Source organism: Gymnoscopelus braueri, assembly GCF_963280865.1.
Source record: "Gymnoscopelus braueri genome assembly, chromosome: 13".
NCBI lineage: Eukaryota > Metazoa > Chordata > Actinopteri > Myctophiformes > Myctophidae > Gymnoscopelus > Gymnoscopelus braueri.
The window spans coordinates 18,364,625-18,381,632 of NC_137615.1; the positions used below are offsets into that span (position 1 = coordinate 18,364,625).

The 17,008-nt window shown below is 42.3% G+C and overlaps 1 protein-coding gene across 2 annotated transcripts in view; it reads left to right on the top strand.

Moving 5' to 3' along the window:
- kank2 (KN motif and ankyrin repeat domains 2) overlaps positions 1-16,737 on the top strand; it is a 33,039-nt gene extending 16,302 nt beyond the window's left edge. Inside the window, exons 4-15 of one of the 2 annotated variants that reach the window (XM_080447973.1) lie at positions 324-744; positions 2,302-2,491; positions 2,763-3,564; positions 4,353-4,562; positions 5,025-5,136; positions 6,328-7,008; positions 7,917-8,004; positions 8,929-9,148; positions 11,033-11,175; positions 12,200-12,400; positions 13,718-13,816; positions 14,416-16,737. In XM_080447973.1, coding sequence (XP_080304099.1) covers positions 324-744; positions 2,302-2,491; positions 2,763-3,564; positions 4,353-4,562; positions 5,025-5,136; positions 6,328-7,008; positions 7,917-8,004; positions 8,929-9,148; positions 11,033-11,175; positions 12,200-12,400; positions 13,718-13,816; positions 14,416-14,469 — 3,221 coding nt within the window. In that variant the 3' untranslated portion in view covers positions 14,470-16,737. The remainder of the gene's footprint in view (positions 1-323; positions 745-2,301; positions 2,492-2,762; positions 3,565-4,352; positions 4,563-5,024; positions 5,137-6,327; positions 7,009-7,916; positions 8,005-8,928; positions 9,149-11,032; positions 11,176-12,199; positions 12,401-13,717; positions 13,817-14,415) is intronic. The other variant, XM_080447974.1, reaches the window with a different exon arrangement.
- The last annotated feature ends 271 nt before the right edge of the window (positions 16,738-17,008 follow it).

The following is a 17,008-nucleotide window of genomic DNA, read 5'->3' on the forward strand; positions in this document are numbered from 1 at the left end:
CACCGACAATTTATTCTTTTCAATTCATAATGGTCAATGTAACCGAGATGTATGAATGCCTGTCTTATCAGCGCTTAGCTTCCCGAAATTCCATGTAATTTCAGAGTTACAGTATGATATTCTAAGCCTTGTCATGGTCAGGCTGTACTGTACTGCAGCATTCCACGTAATGTTGTTTGTCCCTAATTTGGAGATCCCTTCAGGGTGAACGCACAGAACGTAAACACACAGCAGCCCCTGAGATAATGCTATTTTCTGAAGTCTGAGTCGGAGATTAGACGTCAGATTTCCGTCTGTTTAAACTCGATTTCCTTCCCCCTCAGGGAAGCTTAACCCGCCCGCGCCCCCGTCCCGGCATGGCAAGGAGCAGGAGGCACCGTACTCGGTGGAGACGCCCTACGGCTACCGTCTGGACCTCGACTTCCTCAAATATGTCAACGACATCGAGAAGGGCAACACCATCAAGAGGGTGCCCATGCAGCGCCGGCCGCGCTACGGCTCCCTGCCCCGCGGCTCCACGGGCTACACGGGCTCCTGGTGGACCTCCACGGAGTCGCTGTGCTCCAACGCCAGCGCGGACAGCCGGCACTCCTCGTTCTCGTACTGCGCCCCGGGCTTCCACTCCTCCCAGAGGCCCGGCTTCAGCACCGCGCGCGTGGAGAAGACCCTGCTGGACGCCCGCAGGAAGCTGGAGGAGGAGAGAGAGGCGCGCCGCTTCTCCAACCTGGGCAGCATGCACAGCAGGTTCATTGATTGCACTGGGATCTTATTGTTACAAATGGACAGAATGTTATTTTAGATCAGTCGTTCTCTAAAACGTTTTCATGTCAAGGCCCCTTAAATTGTATTTGGCCATTGGAACCCCCATCTGAAAAGTTTTTGTAGAGACCCCGTAAGAGAAGATTTGTATTGTTATAAATGTTATAAATGATTCCACATAATCTTTCTAGATTTTTCTAAATATTATTATTAAGTATAAATTAGGGTTCAAGTGGTTTAACAGATTCTGATGCTATGATCAACTCATTTAGCTGGGGACCCGTTGGAACCCCCTCAAGGACCCACTTTGAGAACCGCTGTTGTTTAGACAGATGCTAGGTTCATTGTGGGGACCCCCTCGAAAACTGCATCTCAAGGGGCTTATCCTCTAGTGACATTTCAAAATAAAATAAACTGTTTACCTGGTGTCCTAGCTCAGTGGTTCTCAACCTGTGGGTCGGGACCCCAGGGGGTCCCTACATGATTTTGGGGGGGTCCCCAGATGACAGTGAAGTGACAATTTAAGGGCTGTTGAGACCTTTTTAAAACTTAAAAAAGAATTCTGTCAGGACAACTCATAAATGGATAAAGACAACTCATGAAGGATAAGATATATTTATTGAATATAAAATGAGCAATATATTTATTATGGTTTGTCGATGAATTGGATCTGCGTTTAGGTACTCTGATAAAGCGCATCTCCCAACCATAGGGACTCCGAATCCCCCGTACATAAACAGCAGATCCAAAACAACAGGTGGTAGCCTGGGGGTGGTGGAGGGTGAGCAGCAATTTTAGCAAAAAGCAATGAACAGCAGCGCAGCAGCAGCAGCAGCAGCAGCAGCAGCAGCAGCAGCAGCAGCAGCAGCAGCAGCAGCAGCAGCAGCAGCAGCAGCAGCAGCAGCAACAACAGTGTGTGTGCAGCAAAAGCAAGCAGAATGAGAAGTGCAAACTTCCAGCTTAAATAGAGCGGTCTGAGAATGAAATGAGTGTGAGTGGATGAGTATGTGGAGCTGACGTGGTCCAATGGTAGGCCACCAACAAGTTCCCTGACAGAACTTGCTCTGCGCAGGTCTGTGACGGGCGCGACACTCATTAAGAATAAAAAATACATCACTGCATCAAAAGTAATAGACAAAGTGTACTATACAAACTGGTCAAACATTGGCCAAATTGTCAAATAATATACGAAAGAGGCAAACACTTTGAAAATAGCTGATCTACAAGCTCACAACTCCTCTGCGTCGTGAGCTTGTAGATCTGCTATTTTCACAATATTTATCTGTGGAACCAAGTAAATGTAAGGCCTCAACTACAATTCCAAGTGCTTGTCAGGGTGGGGGGTCCCCAGTTCAAATATGATTATTTTGGGGGGGTCTCTGGGGCCTGAAAAGGTTGAGAACCACTGTCCTAGTTTATAATACACTGTTCTCTCTGTGACTATTCACCGTGTTTATTGACTAGAGTTCATGACTACTCTGCTTATTCCAATCTCACTCTGGATAAGAGCGTCTGCTAAATGCCTAATATTGTAAATTGCAGCATGGCCGGCTCCAACACCTCGCTGAGCAGCGCCCACAGCTTCAACCGCAGGGCGGAGGGGGGAGGGGGCTCCTTCACCCCGGGGGGCTCTGGCCTGTCCACGCCCGTGTCCCCCACCCCCGCACACCTGCAGCACGTCAGGGAGCAGATGGCCGTGGCCCTCAGGAAGATCCGGGAGCTGGAGGAGCAGGTGAATAGGGCTGCAACTGTTATCATCACCTTTAGCGATTATTTTGTTGATACATTTTTAAATTGATAAAATTATCGAGAAGCACAGTTTTTTTGAAAGATTTTAAAATGACTTGATTAACCATTTAAGCGTTATTATATACTTCTTCGCCCAACGGTGTCATGCAGAAATAGTGCGTTGTGATCTTGTAGATCGGCTATTTTTTTAATGTTTCGATTATTTTATTCATTGATTAAATGGATCAGTTGGAGTAACTGTCGCACCCCTCCAGGTGAAGACCATCCCCGTGCTGCAGGTGAAGATCTCCGTGCTGCAGGAGGAGAAGCGTCAGCTCAGCGTCCAGCTGAAGAGCCAGAAGTTCCTCGGCCACACGTTCAGCAGCCGGGGGGTCCGCCCCCGAGGGGAGCTCTACATCGACATCCCCGAGGAGGAGGCCGGCGCGGGGGGGCCCAACAAGGACGCCCTCGGACCCAAGGGGCCCCTGTCGCCTCCCGCCACCCCCGACGGCTCCAAGCAAGACTCCGGCTGCGAGATCGAGGACACGGTGATCGTGGCGGGCGCGCGGTCGGGCGGAAAGGGGGAGGTGCGCACAGTCGGGGTGGGACCGGACGAGGGCGGCGGGGGAAGTCGTCATGTGGGCGTGGGGGTCCGGGAGCAAGATCTGGGGCTGCTACCGGAGGCCGAGGCCCTGAGGACCCGGGTGGGGCAGCTGGAGGGGCAGCTGCAGAAGACGCAGCACGAGCTGCAGGCCGCACGGCAACAGGTGGAGGCTGCGAAGAGGGAGGGGCGAGCTCAGGCCCTGCGGGCGGAGCACCCGGTCGTGGAGACCAGTGTGAGCTGTCAGGAGCTGCAGGGCCGCCGTCTGCAGACCGTGGTCAGCTTCACGCCGCACAGCCAGCGGACGGAGCAGAGAACTGTGGGCATCCAGGTGTACACGCTGGAGCAGCCCACTGTGGTGGAGGTGGGCACGTTGCTACGGGCAGAGAGCTGTAGTTCCCCCGCTATTCAGCTGGCTGCCGCTACAGTCCCAGAGGGACACCACAGAGGACATGCTGATGCACCCACTCCAGAGGGTAGGTTCTGTGTTCTGTGTTCCAAGTTAATGTTCTAAATGTGTTGTTTTTAGGGCACTCAATTATTATGTGTTGAAGTTTAACACACAATGCACTATATAAATGTATGAAGCATTTTTACGCTTGTATCTTAGACAATATGGAATGTGGAAACCTGTAAGCTCAACATCTTCAAACAACTCTCTCTGTACTCGCATATAGAACCTTATAATTCCAATGTCACAATAAGTTTGTCTCAGAATTATTGTCTCCGCCAGACTGAAGGCGTGGCCGAGACTATGTTTTCGCCTGTCATCTGTCTGTGAGCAGATAATCTCCGGCCCCGTTGGACCGATCGCCGTGAAACTGTGCACACACTCCCTGGAGGCCAGAGCAGAACCTCTGCCTCAAATGTTTCACATCGGCCTGTTATTGCGTCTATTAGGAGGCCGATTTTTCTATTGAACCGTAGGTCATACAATCAAAATAATTTCCCCTTGGATTCCTTTGATAATTACACAACTCCCCAAATAAGCCACGACCATCTCCACCAGACAGGCTTTCCGCCATGTTGCGTTTTTTGTTGTTGTTGCAAAACACACTTTTTGTTACTACTCCTACTGATTTTGTCCAATCCTCACTCAAAGTGTGTCACCTGTATGACTGGATTCCAAACTTTGCTGGCCCAAAATAAGCTACTTGGCCTGGTGGATACCTTCTAGTTATTATTATTCATTTATTTTTGGTCAAAAATGTTCTTCCAATTCCACATGTTAAACAATGTATCCCTCGCTGTGTTCCTTCGTCAGACGCTCCAGTTGAGTTGCCAATAGCAATCAGCTCCAAACAGGTACGAGATGTCCTAAGGAGTGAGCTGTCTACCTCGGTGCCTGTGGCTAATCCTGCCATTGCCATGAGCTCCGCTGCTAATCAGATGGCTTCATCCCATGTGAAAGTAGAAACTCACCAGCACACCACCGTAGAAGCCATCCAGTGTCAAGAAGGCTTATCCAAGCCAGGTAATTCGGCAGCTCCATCTTTCAAAAATGAAACTGATAGAGCCCAACCGATGCCATCCAGATTTTGGAGAGTGCTAGACCAATCATTTTATTGTATTTAACCACTTATGCCCTATTCAGAAATGTTGAAAAAATACTAGCCAATAAGCTCACAACAAGTCGTGTTGCAACGCATTGTGAGCTTGTAGATCTGCTATTTTGAAACTTTTTGAAAAATGTTGAAAAATGTTGAAAAATGTTGAAAAATGTTGAAAAATGTTGAAACATTTTGAAAAATGTTGAAACATTTTGATAATGACATGCCCGAAATAGGGACACCAGGTGGTTAAAAATGGCATCTACCGCATAATTACAGATACCGATGTCATCAAATAATCACTGATCGGGCTCTAAATCTGACTGTCACCTCAACTCATGTTTGCAAGTTTGAGTATTCATCTTGTGATTTGTAACTGTCTGCAGCCTCAGCCTCTCCCCAGTCGTCTCTGAGGTCCATCATGAAGCGAAAAGCAGAGGGTGAACCTGGTTCTCCGTCCACCAAGAAAAACCTGCAGTTCATTGGAGTCAATGGAGGGTAAGGGTCAGGCAGATAACTATTGCGTTGTAACAATATGATGCTCTGAACTGTGGAAAACATGTATTTATTTATGTTTGTTTGTTTGCTTTACGTTACTGTATGAAATATATTTGTTCATAACTCTCAGTTTAAGAGGCACATATATTAAAGCATAAAGGACATGTTGAGTTCCTGAGCTTTCTCGCAAAGGAGAAAGCCTGGAACAAGGAGCGAACATCCGGCATACTTTGATAGGTCTCTCGAGTTGACAAGTAGTCTATTAAAAGTGTCAAAAGGAAGTATATAGATGATTTGATGATTTGATGATTGAAGTTTTGGGCAATTGATTCATTGAATTGCTCCATAATAACAGTATCCCCTTTTTCTGGTCGTTTTTAACTCCTTGGTGGTTCCCTCAGGAATGTAAACACTGGGGCGTGGGGCCAGCCTATATTTGGCACACCACAAATTACCATTAAATGGTGGGACTCTTGACTCTAAAGCCTGATTTATACTTCATTGTACGACGTCGTCATGCACCGAAAATAGCCGACCTACAAGCTCACAGCGCGTCGCATCCATCCGTGGCGTGTTGTGAGCTTGTAGGTCTGCTACTTTTGGTGCACAGCACCGTCGTACGGCGCCATGAATTAGGCCTAATGACCACAATTACAAACCACTCTGTCCCAAGACTTGCATGTGGTCGCTGTTTGCTGTGCTGACATATTACCCATTGACAGAGAAGCGCGTTGTCTCGTATGTGGTGGAAAGTAACTTAGTACATTTACTTAAGTACTGTACTTAAGTAAAATTATTAGGTATTTGTACTTTACTTGAGTATTTCCAATTTCCAATACTTTTACTTTTACTCCACTACATCGCAGAGGCAAATATTGTACTTTTACTCCACTACTATTATTTGAAAACTTGAGTTACTAGTTACTTTGTAGATTTTGATTATTATTACAAAACATACATTAACCACTTCAGCCCTATATACAATGTGGCCATTTGAAAAATATTTTTATACATTTGAAAACTTGAAATGGGACATTCTGCATGATGAGTACTTTTACCTTTGGTACTTAAAGTACATTTTGAAGCCAATACTTTTGTACTTTTACTCAAGTACATTTTGAATTCAGGCCTTTTACTTGTAGCAGAGTATTTCTATATTGCAGTATTGATACTTTCCACCTCTGCTCGTAGGTACGAGTCCACCTCATCTGAAGACAGCAGCAGCGAGAGCTCAGAGGAGAGTGACTCCAGCGAATATCACGAAGCCAGAGAGAAGCTGCAGCCAGAGTCGACGGTCCAGCATAACCAGCAAAACACAGCCACTCCAGAGGAGCATTCCCAGCCCCAGGAAACCAACCTCACACCTCAGCAGACTGCCGTCAACCTACCAGTTGCCATTCCTGACACTCAACCAAGCACCGGCCAAGATGAGGCCAGCGAGTCACCAGCCACGAACACTGTGGTAGAAACATGTGCCTCTCAGTCGCCAGCCGCTGACCTTACTTCCCCCTCCTGCCCAGAGAATGACCCTACACCCGAAAAGAGCGTCGACCAATCATCAGAAACAAACGCCGTCCTTCAGGAGACTACCTCCACATCATCCAGCACTGAACACACTTTTGAACCAAGCTCTGTAACAGTGACTTGTCCCTCACCGCCCTGCACCACCACTCAGACTGAAACCACTGATCCTATCCAGCAGCAACACACCGTCCAATCAGAAACGACCGACCTCGCCCCTCAGCACGGCACAAGCCAATCGGACTCAGAGCAGAGCTCCCAGATAAGCATAGCCCAGTCGTCCTTTTCAAATCCAGCAACCGAGAGCAACCCTGATGATGCTGCATCAGCTTCAGGCAAACAACAAAGCAGGTAAACATGGCAGATTCTGCAAACAAAGTTCAAGGCGTCGCTGTCCTAGCCTAGCACGGCCAGACTAATATCACTGCGTAGATATTAGTCTGGAACTTAGGCGTGGAAGATTCATTTCCAAGGGTCGGTTACAAACAGATTCAAACGTCACAGCAAATAAATTGAATGGTGGGTTCTGATTGGTCACCCACAACTCTGGGCCTGGGGTGAGCGTAATGTAATTCAAACCAAGGAGTGCCAGACCAATCTGCCCAGGGTTATTTTAATTTTTTAGCTGTGGCAGATTCGTCTGGTTTCCAGGCTATCGCTATCCAGTGGAAACCTTGTATGTCCAAAACTGTTACTTTTCAGGGAATTGAAAAAAAAACCTGTGTTCCAATCCAATGTAGTCATTATTTATTCCCAAGCTGCTCTTGTTAGTACTTTTCATTTAATATTTATAACACACACATACACACTTAAGACTTAACCACTATCACTTTCACACAAACTTGCTTTGTGAGCTTATAGATCTGCTATTTTTGCTGCTCTTGAATGACTGTAGTATGACGAAGTACAGCAGGTCATTAATTTACCTGAAAGAAACCATAAAAAGTTGAAATATGGAGATATGGTTTTATTTTTTGTCACACACAATTACATCACAGCAGTGTCAACACTGCAGGACGTTCTTGTACGTAGCTGTCAGATCTGTATACACATACTGTATGATTGAGCTGAAGCCTAATTTGTTGCTTCAGCGAAAAAGTGTTTTGCAACATTTCCTCGACAGAAATGATGTATCGTCCTGTTGAATAAAGCGTCGACAAGACTGTCACCCGACAAATCTTCGCTAAAGCATAAATGTGGCTTTATGAGTTTGCATCAAAGTGCTGATATTGTATTGTGTTTATTTTCCACTGCGCCAGACTGGAATTGAGTGACACTGTGCTGACAGCTCTTCATGACCTGCAGAAAGCCCTGGGGGAACCCAATGCCTTCAGCCAGCAGGGAGCGGTATGTATCCTCTTTGTTTGATTTGATTTATTTGGCATTCAGTTAAAATACATGTGTAGCTTGTTGATTGATTGAATACTTTATTAGCAGTTTGCAAAAAAGGTACAGTGGTACAGATTCATTCCAAAGGATGCTAAAAGGATAACGTAAGAAAGCCCTATGGCCTTATTTCCATTGAGGTCCTGTGTAGTACAAACATGCATCTAAAACAAACATCAAGCATAAACACAATAAAGTCAAGACGTATTAACATTGTGGTACTTGTTCTCAAGCATAAAAACAAGGAACAATTTAAAAACAACTGCATTCAAGGACATTCTAGACTCTAGAATTAAAAGCCACGTTTTAACTTTTTCTCTTCTAGGCAGTGATCACACTTAAGCCTGATTTATTCTTAGTTGTGCACCGGTGTCTCGCAACGAAAATAGTTGTTCTACAAGCTCACAATGCATCGCAGCGATCTGCTATTTTCGGTGCGAGACAGAGCCAAGGGGAATCAGAGCAACTCTAAATATGAGATCACCTTAACGTAAAAATAGATCACACTTTTGGGGGTTTTGTGATGACATATAATTTTCTGCTTTGAGTAGCACATTACCCGGTTCTCACAACCAGAAGACACACTGTATACAACACAGTAAATTCCAACTCCCGGGAGTGTACAAATGGACCCTTATTTGTCCATTTGGTTCTCTTTGTGAACTCTTTGAAGTTAAATTAAGACTGTGAAAGACTGAGCATTTTCTGCTGCTGTCTGTTGTTGAGTGTCTACTGTATGTCTCTCTTAGCTCATTGTTCTCTCTCTCTCTCTCTCTCTGTGTGTGTGTGTGTGTGTGTGTGTGTGTGTGTGTGTGTGTGTGTGTGTGTGTGTGTGTGTGTGTGTGTGTGTGTGTGTGTGTGTGTGTGTGTGTGTTTTCTCCTCAGAGGACAGCCTACACGACAGTGCTGCAGGAGTGGCTACGTGTGTCCTGTCACAAAAACGCTGACACAGCTGTCGTCAGAGCCCACATGGACGCGTTTGCCTCAGTCTCCCCCCAGCTGCTGGAGTTTGTGATCAACATGGCTGATGGGAACGGGAACACAGCGCTGCACTACACCGTCTCTCACTCCAACTTCCCTGTGGTCAAACTGCTACTAGACACCGGTGAGCCACATGAACCCTGGTGTCCCTGTTCTGGGCATGTCAGAACTGCATGTCTGCAAAATTTGGAACCTGGTCAACAAAGTGTATAGTGTTTAGGGCTACAAGCAACTATCGATGATTTTCTTAGCGATTATTCTATTGATTATTCCTCTGATCAAATCTTCGAATTGAATAATCAAGAAGTGTGTTTTTTTATATATATGTATTTTTTATATCAGCGAATCGATTAACCACTTGAGCGTTATTTTATACTTCGTCGCACAACAGTGTCATGCAAAAAATTGTGAAAATAGTAGATCTACATCCTCACAACGCATCGCGATGCCACGCGTAATGAGCTTGTAAATCGACTATTTTATCTATTTTTGAATCTTTTTTTTTTTCGTAATATAACACAAAATAGGGACTGATTATTAATTGATTATTTTATAAATGATCGATTATTGATAAATGGTCTTATAATTGATTCAATCAATTAATGAATTGGGTTTAAGTGTTTAATTCGGAGAAATAAATAGAAGTACAGAAATGGAGATAAGACGTTGTCTTATCATGTCTGTGAATGAAAAGAGAAGCTTTGGAGAGAAAATAAGAGTGGAAAAAAGGGAAACGCTTGTTTAGATATATTGTTAAAAATATGTGTATGTCCTATGCCACAGCATCATATTGTGCTGTGTTTAACCATTATATTTACAGTCGATACTTGTCATTGTTATCTACAGCTTTGGCCATATATTATATCGTACATAAACAGATAATTAATGGCTTCGTTTTAAGATTTAACATTTTCTCTTGAGTCATTATTAAACATTACCAAACATACCTAAATAACTGATTCATTGTTAACTATCAATGTGGGGTTAATAAGTCATGGACATTCCAATTTTGTTATGGACAAAATTCTAATCAATCCTGACTATTCTCAGCTGCTAGACTTTCCAAATCAATCACATTTTTAAGACACACTACAAACTATGAAGTAAATAAATAACTGCAACAATATTAGTGTACTGGATTACCAATTATCTCCAGCAGTTATCTCCAAGTTTCAAGTTGATTTTCATACCATAATGAAAGGGCCAGGATCTAGTGGTTTCCTTGAAAAGCAAACAAACTATGTCATGCTTTGGAAAGTGGTCTGCAGTAATGGTCATGTATACCCTTGAGTCATGCTGTATATACAGTGAGTCATATAAAGTCAGACCAGTGGTGTAAAGTAGCTAAGTACATTTACTCAAGTGCTGTACTTAAGTACAATTTTGAGGTATTTTTTTTACTTTACTGGAGTATTTACAGTTCTCAGTACTTACTTCTACTCCACTACATCTCAGTGGCAAATATTATACTTTTACTCCACTACAATTATTTGAAAACGTTAGTTACTAGTTTTTTATATATAAAAAACACTTTTATATATTAACCTCTTAAATCCTATACATTTCGGACCTTTGAAAATAGCCGATCTACAAGCTCACAATGCGTCATGATGCGACACATTGTGAGCCTGTAGATTTGCTATTTTTTTAATAATGTTTAAACAAATGATATATTTGAAAACTTATGAAATGGGACATTCTGCATAATGAGTACTTTCTACTTTTGGTACTTAAAGTACATTTTGATACTTTTGTACTTTTACTGAAGTACATTTTTAATTCCGGACTTTTACTTGGAACAGAGTATTTCTACATTGCAATATTGATACTTTCACTTGAGTAAAAAATGTGAGCACTTTACCAGCACTGAGTCAGACCACCGGTATGGTCCTGTAATACTGGAAGTGTGACACATAGCCTTACACGACATCCTTCTCTAACATGTTACATGTGTTCTCTGTGCCGTTGGCCATATCTGCCACAAACCATTGTCTTCTGTACTTGCCAGGCCTTTGTAATGCTGACAAGCAGAACAAGGCAGGCTACACGGCCATCATGCTGACAGCACTGGCAGCCTTCCACTCAGACAGTGACCTTCATACAGTCCTGCAGCTGCTGCGCACAGGGGACGTCAACGCCAAAGCCAGCCAGGTATGCCCTCTGCTGGTACAGAGGACTCACTGCACCCCCCAAGCTACACTGCCTTATCATGACAGAACTTTAACTACAAACACACTCAGTGCTGGCAAAGAACTGCTACATTGGCTGAATTTTGAAAGAGCAGAACTTTTAAATAATGCTGCTACTGGAAATCCTTCGAGAGATGCTGAATATAATTCACTTTATGAAAGAAAACAATAATCATTTCCTGAGACATACTCTACTTTCAATAGAAATGCAACTTAACAATTATTTTAAAAACTTCAAAGCATCTTAATTTCTAATCATAATAGATCTGGAAGCACTGTGCACCAGCATTCAGTCATGATGAGCATTGGAACATAGCTCATTTTATAATGTAGACATTTTGCTGATCCAATATAAGCTCTTCTACAGCATCCTGTTCCCCGCCGCCCCTATGAACATGTTTGTAAAGAGTTTATTTTTAGAACAACTTAATTAATCCTAATGCTTGCGCATTCTGTTTCCAGCCAAACAACTCTATCTGTATGATTTCCTACAAAATACAACCCCCTTCAGTGTAATCAATACATTGGTGTAGATACCTGTATAGCACTGCAACACATCACATAAAATGAACTGAGAATCAATAAATAACCTTAGAGCAATCCCAGCCTGAAACATAATTGATCATGACAGAGCATGATAAATGAATGATCACCGCCCTTTCATTTCAAGACACATGAAGCAAATTTAAAGTTAAATACAGTATGGGCAATGTATTAATTGTATGTTTATGTAGTAAATCATCCAATATACCCTTGAAGGTCCTTTTTTACCTTACCTGCAGATCACATTTTCACACCAAAAATAGGAGATCTACAAGCTCACAAGACGTCGAGATTTTTGTGACTGTTTGCGGTGAGCGACGGCGTCATATGACGAAATATAAATCAAACTTAATGTTCTTCTGTGTGTGTGTGTGTGTGTGTGTGTGTGTGTGTGTGTGTGTGTGTGTGTGTGTGGGGGCGCGTGGGCGTGTGTGTATCTCTAGGCTGGTCAGACAGCGCTGATGCTGGCAGTCAGCCATGGTCGAGGGGACATGGTCAGGGCGCTGCTCTCCTGTGGGGCCCAGGTCAACATCCGCGACGACGACGGCTCCACGGCGCTCATGTGCGCGTGCGAGCACGGCCACGTGGACATTGTTCAACAGCTACTGTCTGTGCCAGGCTGCGACGCCACTCTCACAGATAATGTGAGTTCTTCCCTTCCCTTCCTCGCCCCCGGCTGAGCCTCTTGTTTTCAGACGAACCATATCTCACCCCCTCCTTTCCATCTGTTCCAATTATTTAAGCTGCCTCGTGTGATAAGCACCTCCTACTGGTAAACAAGGGGAATTACCACAATAAGCTGCTGTTGCACAACATCGAGGGCTCCCTGGCATCTCCATCTGTTGTAGCAAGCAGAAAACAAACTGACACAAACTTAGTTACTACTGAAGCTGTTTCAGTTTTTCTATGTGAAATGAACAGGTACATAGTAATACCTGAGGGGATTTTCAGTGTATTTATTTTAAATGTATTTAAGCAATGACCAATTAAATCGGTTATACTGCTACCTTTTGCACAGATGCAGATCGTTGTAGTGGCTTTTTATCCATGATACAGTTAGAAGTCATAATTATTGTGTCATAACGGGACTCCCTCTTCCTTTGGTGTGGCGCCCAGGTGGCGCCTAAACCCTAACCTTTAACTTCACCAAAACTATGCCTAAACCTAAACTTAACCCTGACCCTAACCTCACAAACACTATGCCTAACCCTAACCTTAACCCTAACCCTAACCTCACAGAAACTATGCCTCACCTAACCTCAAAATCGCGTCGACCTGGGCGAAACACTGGTAAAAGACAGAATCTGGTGTCATAACGTAGTAGTGGGAACTGGGGAATTGACAAAACGTTTAAAAATAATATAAATAATGGATGGCCACACTTATTGTTCATCTTCATACAGCGTATCTTATCTTCAAGCCTTGTGACTATCACAAATATTGCACAATCAATCGCACAGTGTAACTTTAACACCATTATCATTGTTCTCCAGTGGTGAAAAAAGTATTCAAATTTAGTATCAATACTGCAATGTAGAAATACTCTTGTTACAAGTAAAAGTCCGGAATTCATAGTACAAAAGTATTGGTATCAAAATTTAACAAAAGTAGAAAGTACTCATTATGCAGAATGTCCCATTTCACAAGTTTTCAAATGTATAAAAATCTTTTGAAAATAGCAGAATAGCAGATCTATTTTCAAATGGCCGAAATGTATATACAAAGTGTTTAGTGTATGTTTTTTAATAATAATAAAAACCTACTGGTAACTAAAGTTTTCAAATCATTGTAGTGGAGTCAAAGTACAACATTTGCCTCTGAGATGTAGTGGAGTACAAGTAAAAGTACTGAAAACTGGAAATACTCTAGTAAAGTTTAAAAAAATACCTCAAAATTTTACTTAAGTACAGTACTTGAGTAAATGTACTTAGTTACTTTACACCACTGTTGTCCTCTGTTAGGATGGTAGCACTGCTCTGTCCATCGCCCTGGAGGCCAGTCAGAACGACATCGCTGTGCTTCTCTATGCACACCTCAACTTTGCTAAGCCTCCGTCCCCGGTGAGTGCTTTCGCAAAACGCTAATATATAAGTATGTATTAGTAGATTTACCCTTGTTGCATGAAGACCTTTGTCCCATATACCTGTCACACTGTTCTAGTGAACTGCATCTTAACCACTTAAACCCCATCATCCTTATTGTGGAGCAACGTGTTTTGACCTTGCTATTTTCAGCGAAAGCTTGCCCCACAATAACAGAAAAGACAGAAAATGTACTAGTATAGAGCCCTGAGGGACTCCATATGGGGTTTAAGTGGTTAGAAACACTGCACCTGCACTACCTTTTAATCTCACCTCATGGCGGCATGTTTATGAACACATCTGCATATGATGCTATTCTAAACTTCATGCACATACCTGCTACTATGCTATTTGTATACTGTACTGTATGTATATATCCTTTTAATTATTTGACCTCTTTCTATCCTGTGTTTTGCTCCTGCTCTTAACTTCTCTCTTCATGTGAAAACAATTCTGAGTCTGATAGATAGATAGATAGTTAGATAGAGATATAGATAGAGAGATAGATAGATAGAAACTCACACAAGCAAACACTGCTTTAGTATTTCAATTTGATGCCTTTTTGTCTTCTTTTCTAGGTTTCACCAAAGTCTCCCCTCTTGGGTTCCCCGCCTGCTGGTGAATCAAAGTGACCCACCACCACCATGCTGTCTGTCACACCAGGCCCTCAGCCACTTCACAACACATGCTCATATTTCACTGTCATTCTTTATCTATGTCACTGAGAAAGAAGGGTTAAGTGTGTGCTTGTGTGCATGCGTGCATTCACGTGTGTGTGTGTGTGTGTGTGTGTGTGTGTGTGTGTGTGTGTGTGTGTGTGTATGTGTGTGCGTGCGTGCGCGCGTGCGTCCGTCCGTGCGTGTGTGCGTGTGTCATCTTCAGCTATAGCACTTGGCGTTACTCTAATACACTGCACGCTAAAATCCTCAGAGTTAATTTAACACTCTCACTCTTAGTTACAAATGGATAAAGTAACACTGAGGATTTTAATGTGTGTCCTTTGTATACAGTGTTCTGTAATATATAGTCCCAATGGTGGTTGACGTACGTCTCGGGCGGAAATAGTGAATCTCCAGGATGGTTGTACTGTAGGCGACGCGTTGTTAGCTTGAAGATCAGTTCTTGTCTCCAGGATGGTTGTACTGTACGCGTTGTTAGCTTGAAGATCAGTTCTTGTCTCCAGGATGGTTGTACTGTACGCGTCGCGTTGTTAGCTTTAAGATCAGTTCTTCTCAGCAAGCGTCACTAACAAGTCGTGCTTCAGTCAGTTATGTTAATTTCATTATGCAGGTCATTATATGAAACTCCTTGTTTTATTCCAAATGGATCTTTTACTAGTCTATGCCTAACACAGTGTATTGTCACTGTAATTATTGACATTTGCTTTGACACGGTATAAATGTATTTTGTGTCACTGTCACAATCATTCATGGAATAACAAAAGCCAGCAATGTCACAGATAAGTGTCCTTTATCAAATGCATCGGTTAGCTTATTGGTGCTGCAAACATTCTTATACAAAACACACCTTATTAAACAATATATCAAGATTTATTTACTGTAGAATATTTTTGATAGTGTCTTTTTAATCTGATTAAATGTCACACTTTCCTGATCACACTTTTATTTCCTAGGTGACAGTTACTGTACCTTATATCGAACCTTTGTAAAGAAATAGTTTTGGTCTTCACATGAGTTTGATATTCCACATCATTACATTCCTGTCAGATAGTTGAAAACCATTGAGCACTACGGTTGCTGGGTTTGCAACTATTTGACAAGACCCTTGGGATTTGCGCTATCAAGCGCAAGTGTAAAAACATGACTTGTCCCTTTAACTAGATGACACAAACCTTCTCACCCTCAGAGTTATTAAATGTTGAAGAGGTCTCACAGTGTTGACCACATTTCCCATGATGGGCCCAAAGATAACAACTACAGTATAACATTGTATGTTGGTGATCAGTGTATTGGTGTACCAACACAGGCCTGGGATCAGCGAGGTATAGGAGAAAAAGCTTTTGTATTTAACTGACAATGTTACTTTCTGAAAGTTATGGTACTATATTATGAGTATTTTCATACATGAAGGTATTTTGGAAGGTTGTAAAAAAAGGAAAAGAAGAAGAAGCAGAAAGAAACGAAAAGATAACGACGTGAGAAGAATTTGTGCTTTTAATGTTTTGTGAGTGCTGATAGATTTGGTGAAACCACCTATAAGATGGGGCATCCTGATAGAAATTGAAAGGCAACTACAAAGTCTTTGAGTGTTTTTTGATGTAACATAAAAAAAATGTAAAAAATAATATATGTCATTATGCTAAACTAGCAGCGATGCATAGAATCCGATTCCTAGAAAAATATGTATTGATGTCAGAATTTGTACTTCAAATGTTCCCCCCCCCACACCTTTCATATTCACTTTTGAGCAGTTGAATTTTTATAAACTTTTTAATTCTTTTTTTAATTTAACTGTTTTTCTCTTTTTATACATTTGAATTGTTTTTCACAACTACTTTATCTAATCGCACAAGTTTTTGTTTTTATGTTTTATTAAGCTATGTGTAAAATCCCAGGTTGTGTTCATCCTATTTTCTGCTTGTGCATTTTGGAAGAAAATTAAATAAATCTGGACAGCACTGCTTTTATAGCTACTATACCTGTGTGTGTAAGGTGGATGTGTTGTGGTACTATAGGCATATCCAATATAACGATGAAGTTTGGTGAACATTTGGAAGTCCACCAGAGGGCACTGTAACATAATTTGACTTTACCTTGAGCTGTGCGCACCTGTCCTAAGATAGACAAAAAGATGGGCCAACCACTTGTTTTTGTGCATTATAATACCAATGTTTTGTACATTATGATAATACAATAATAAAATGATTCAATCTCTCTATACTCAATAATCTAAAAGGAATGAAAGAAACGAAAATAAAAACATACAAGAGTGCACAAACTTGCCATTCAAAAATGACAAAGGATCTTACAGCATATGTCTTCATGTTTTGCATAGTCGATGATGATAAACACAATTGCAAAACAAAGGAATGAAAACATGAAATATTGCTACACTGTGGCTGTGAGAAGTTGGTCTGTTGCTATAGGGTAATTTCCTTCTGTTGCTGATTGGTTTGGTAGCATTTCATGTCATACCATCATCAGCTTGAGT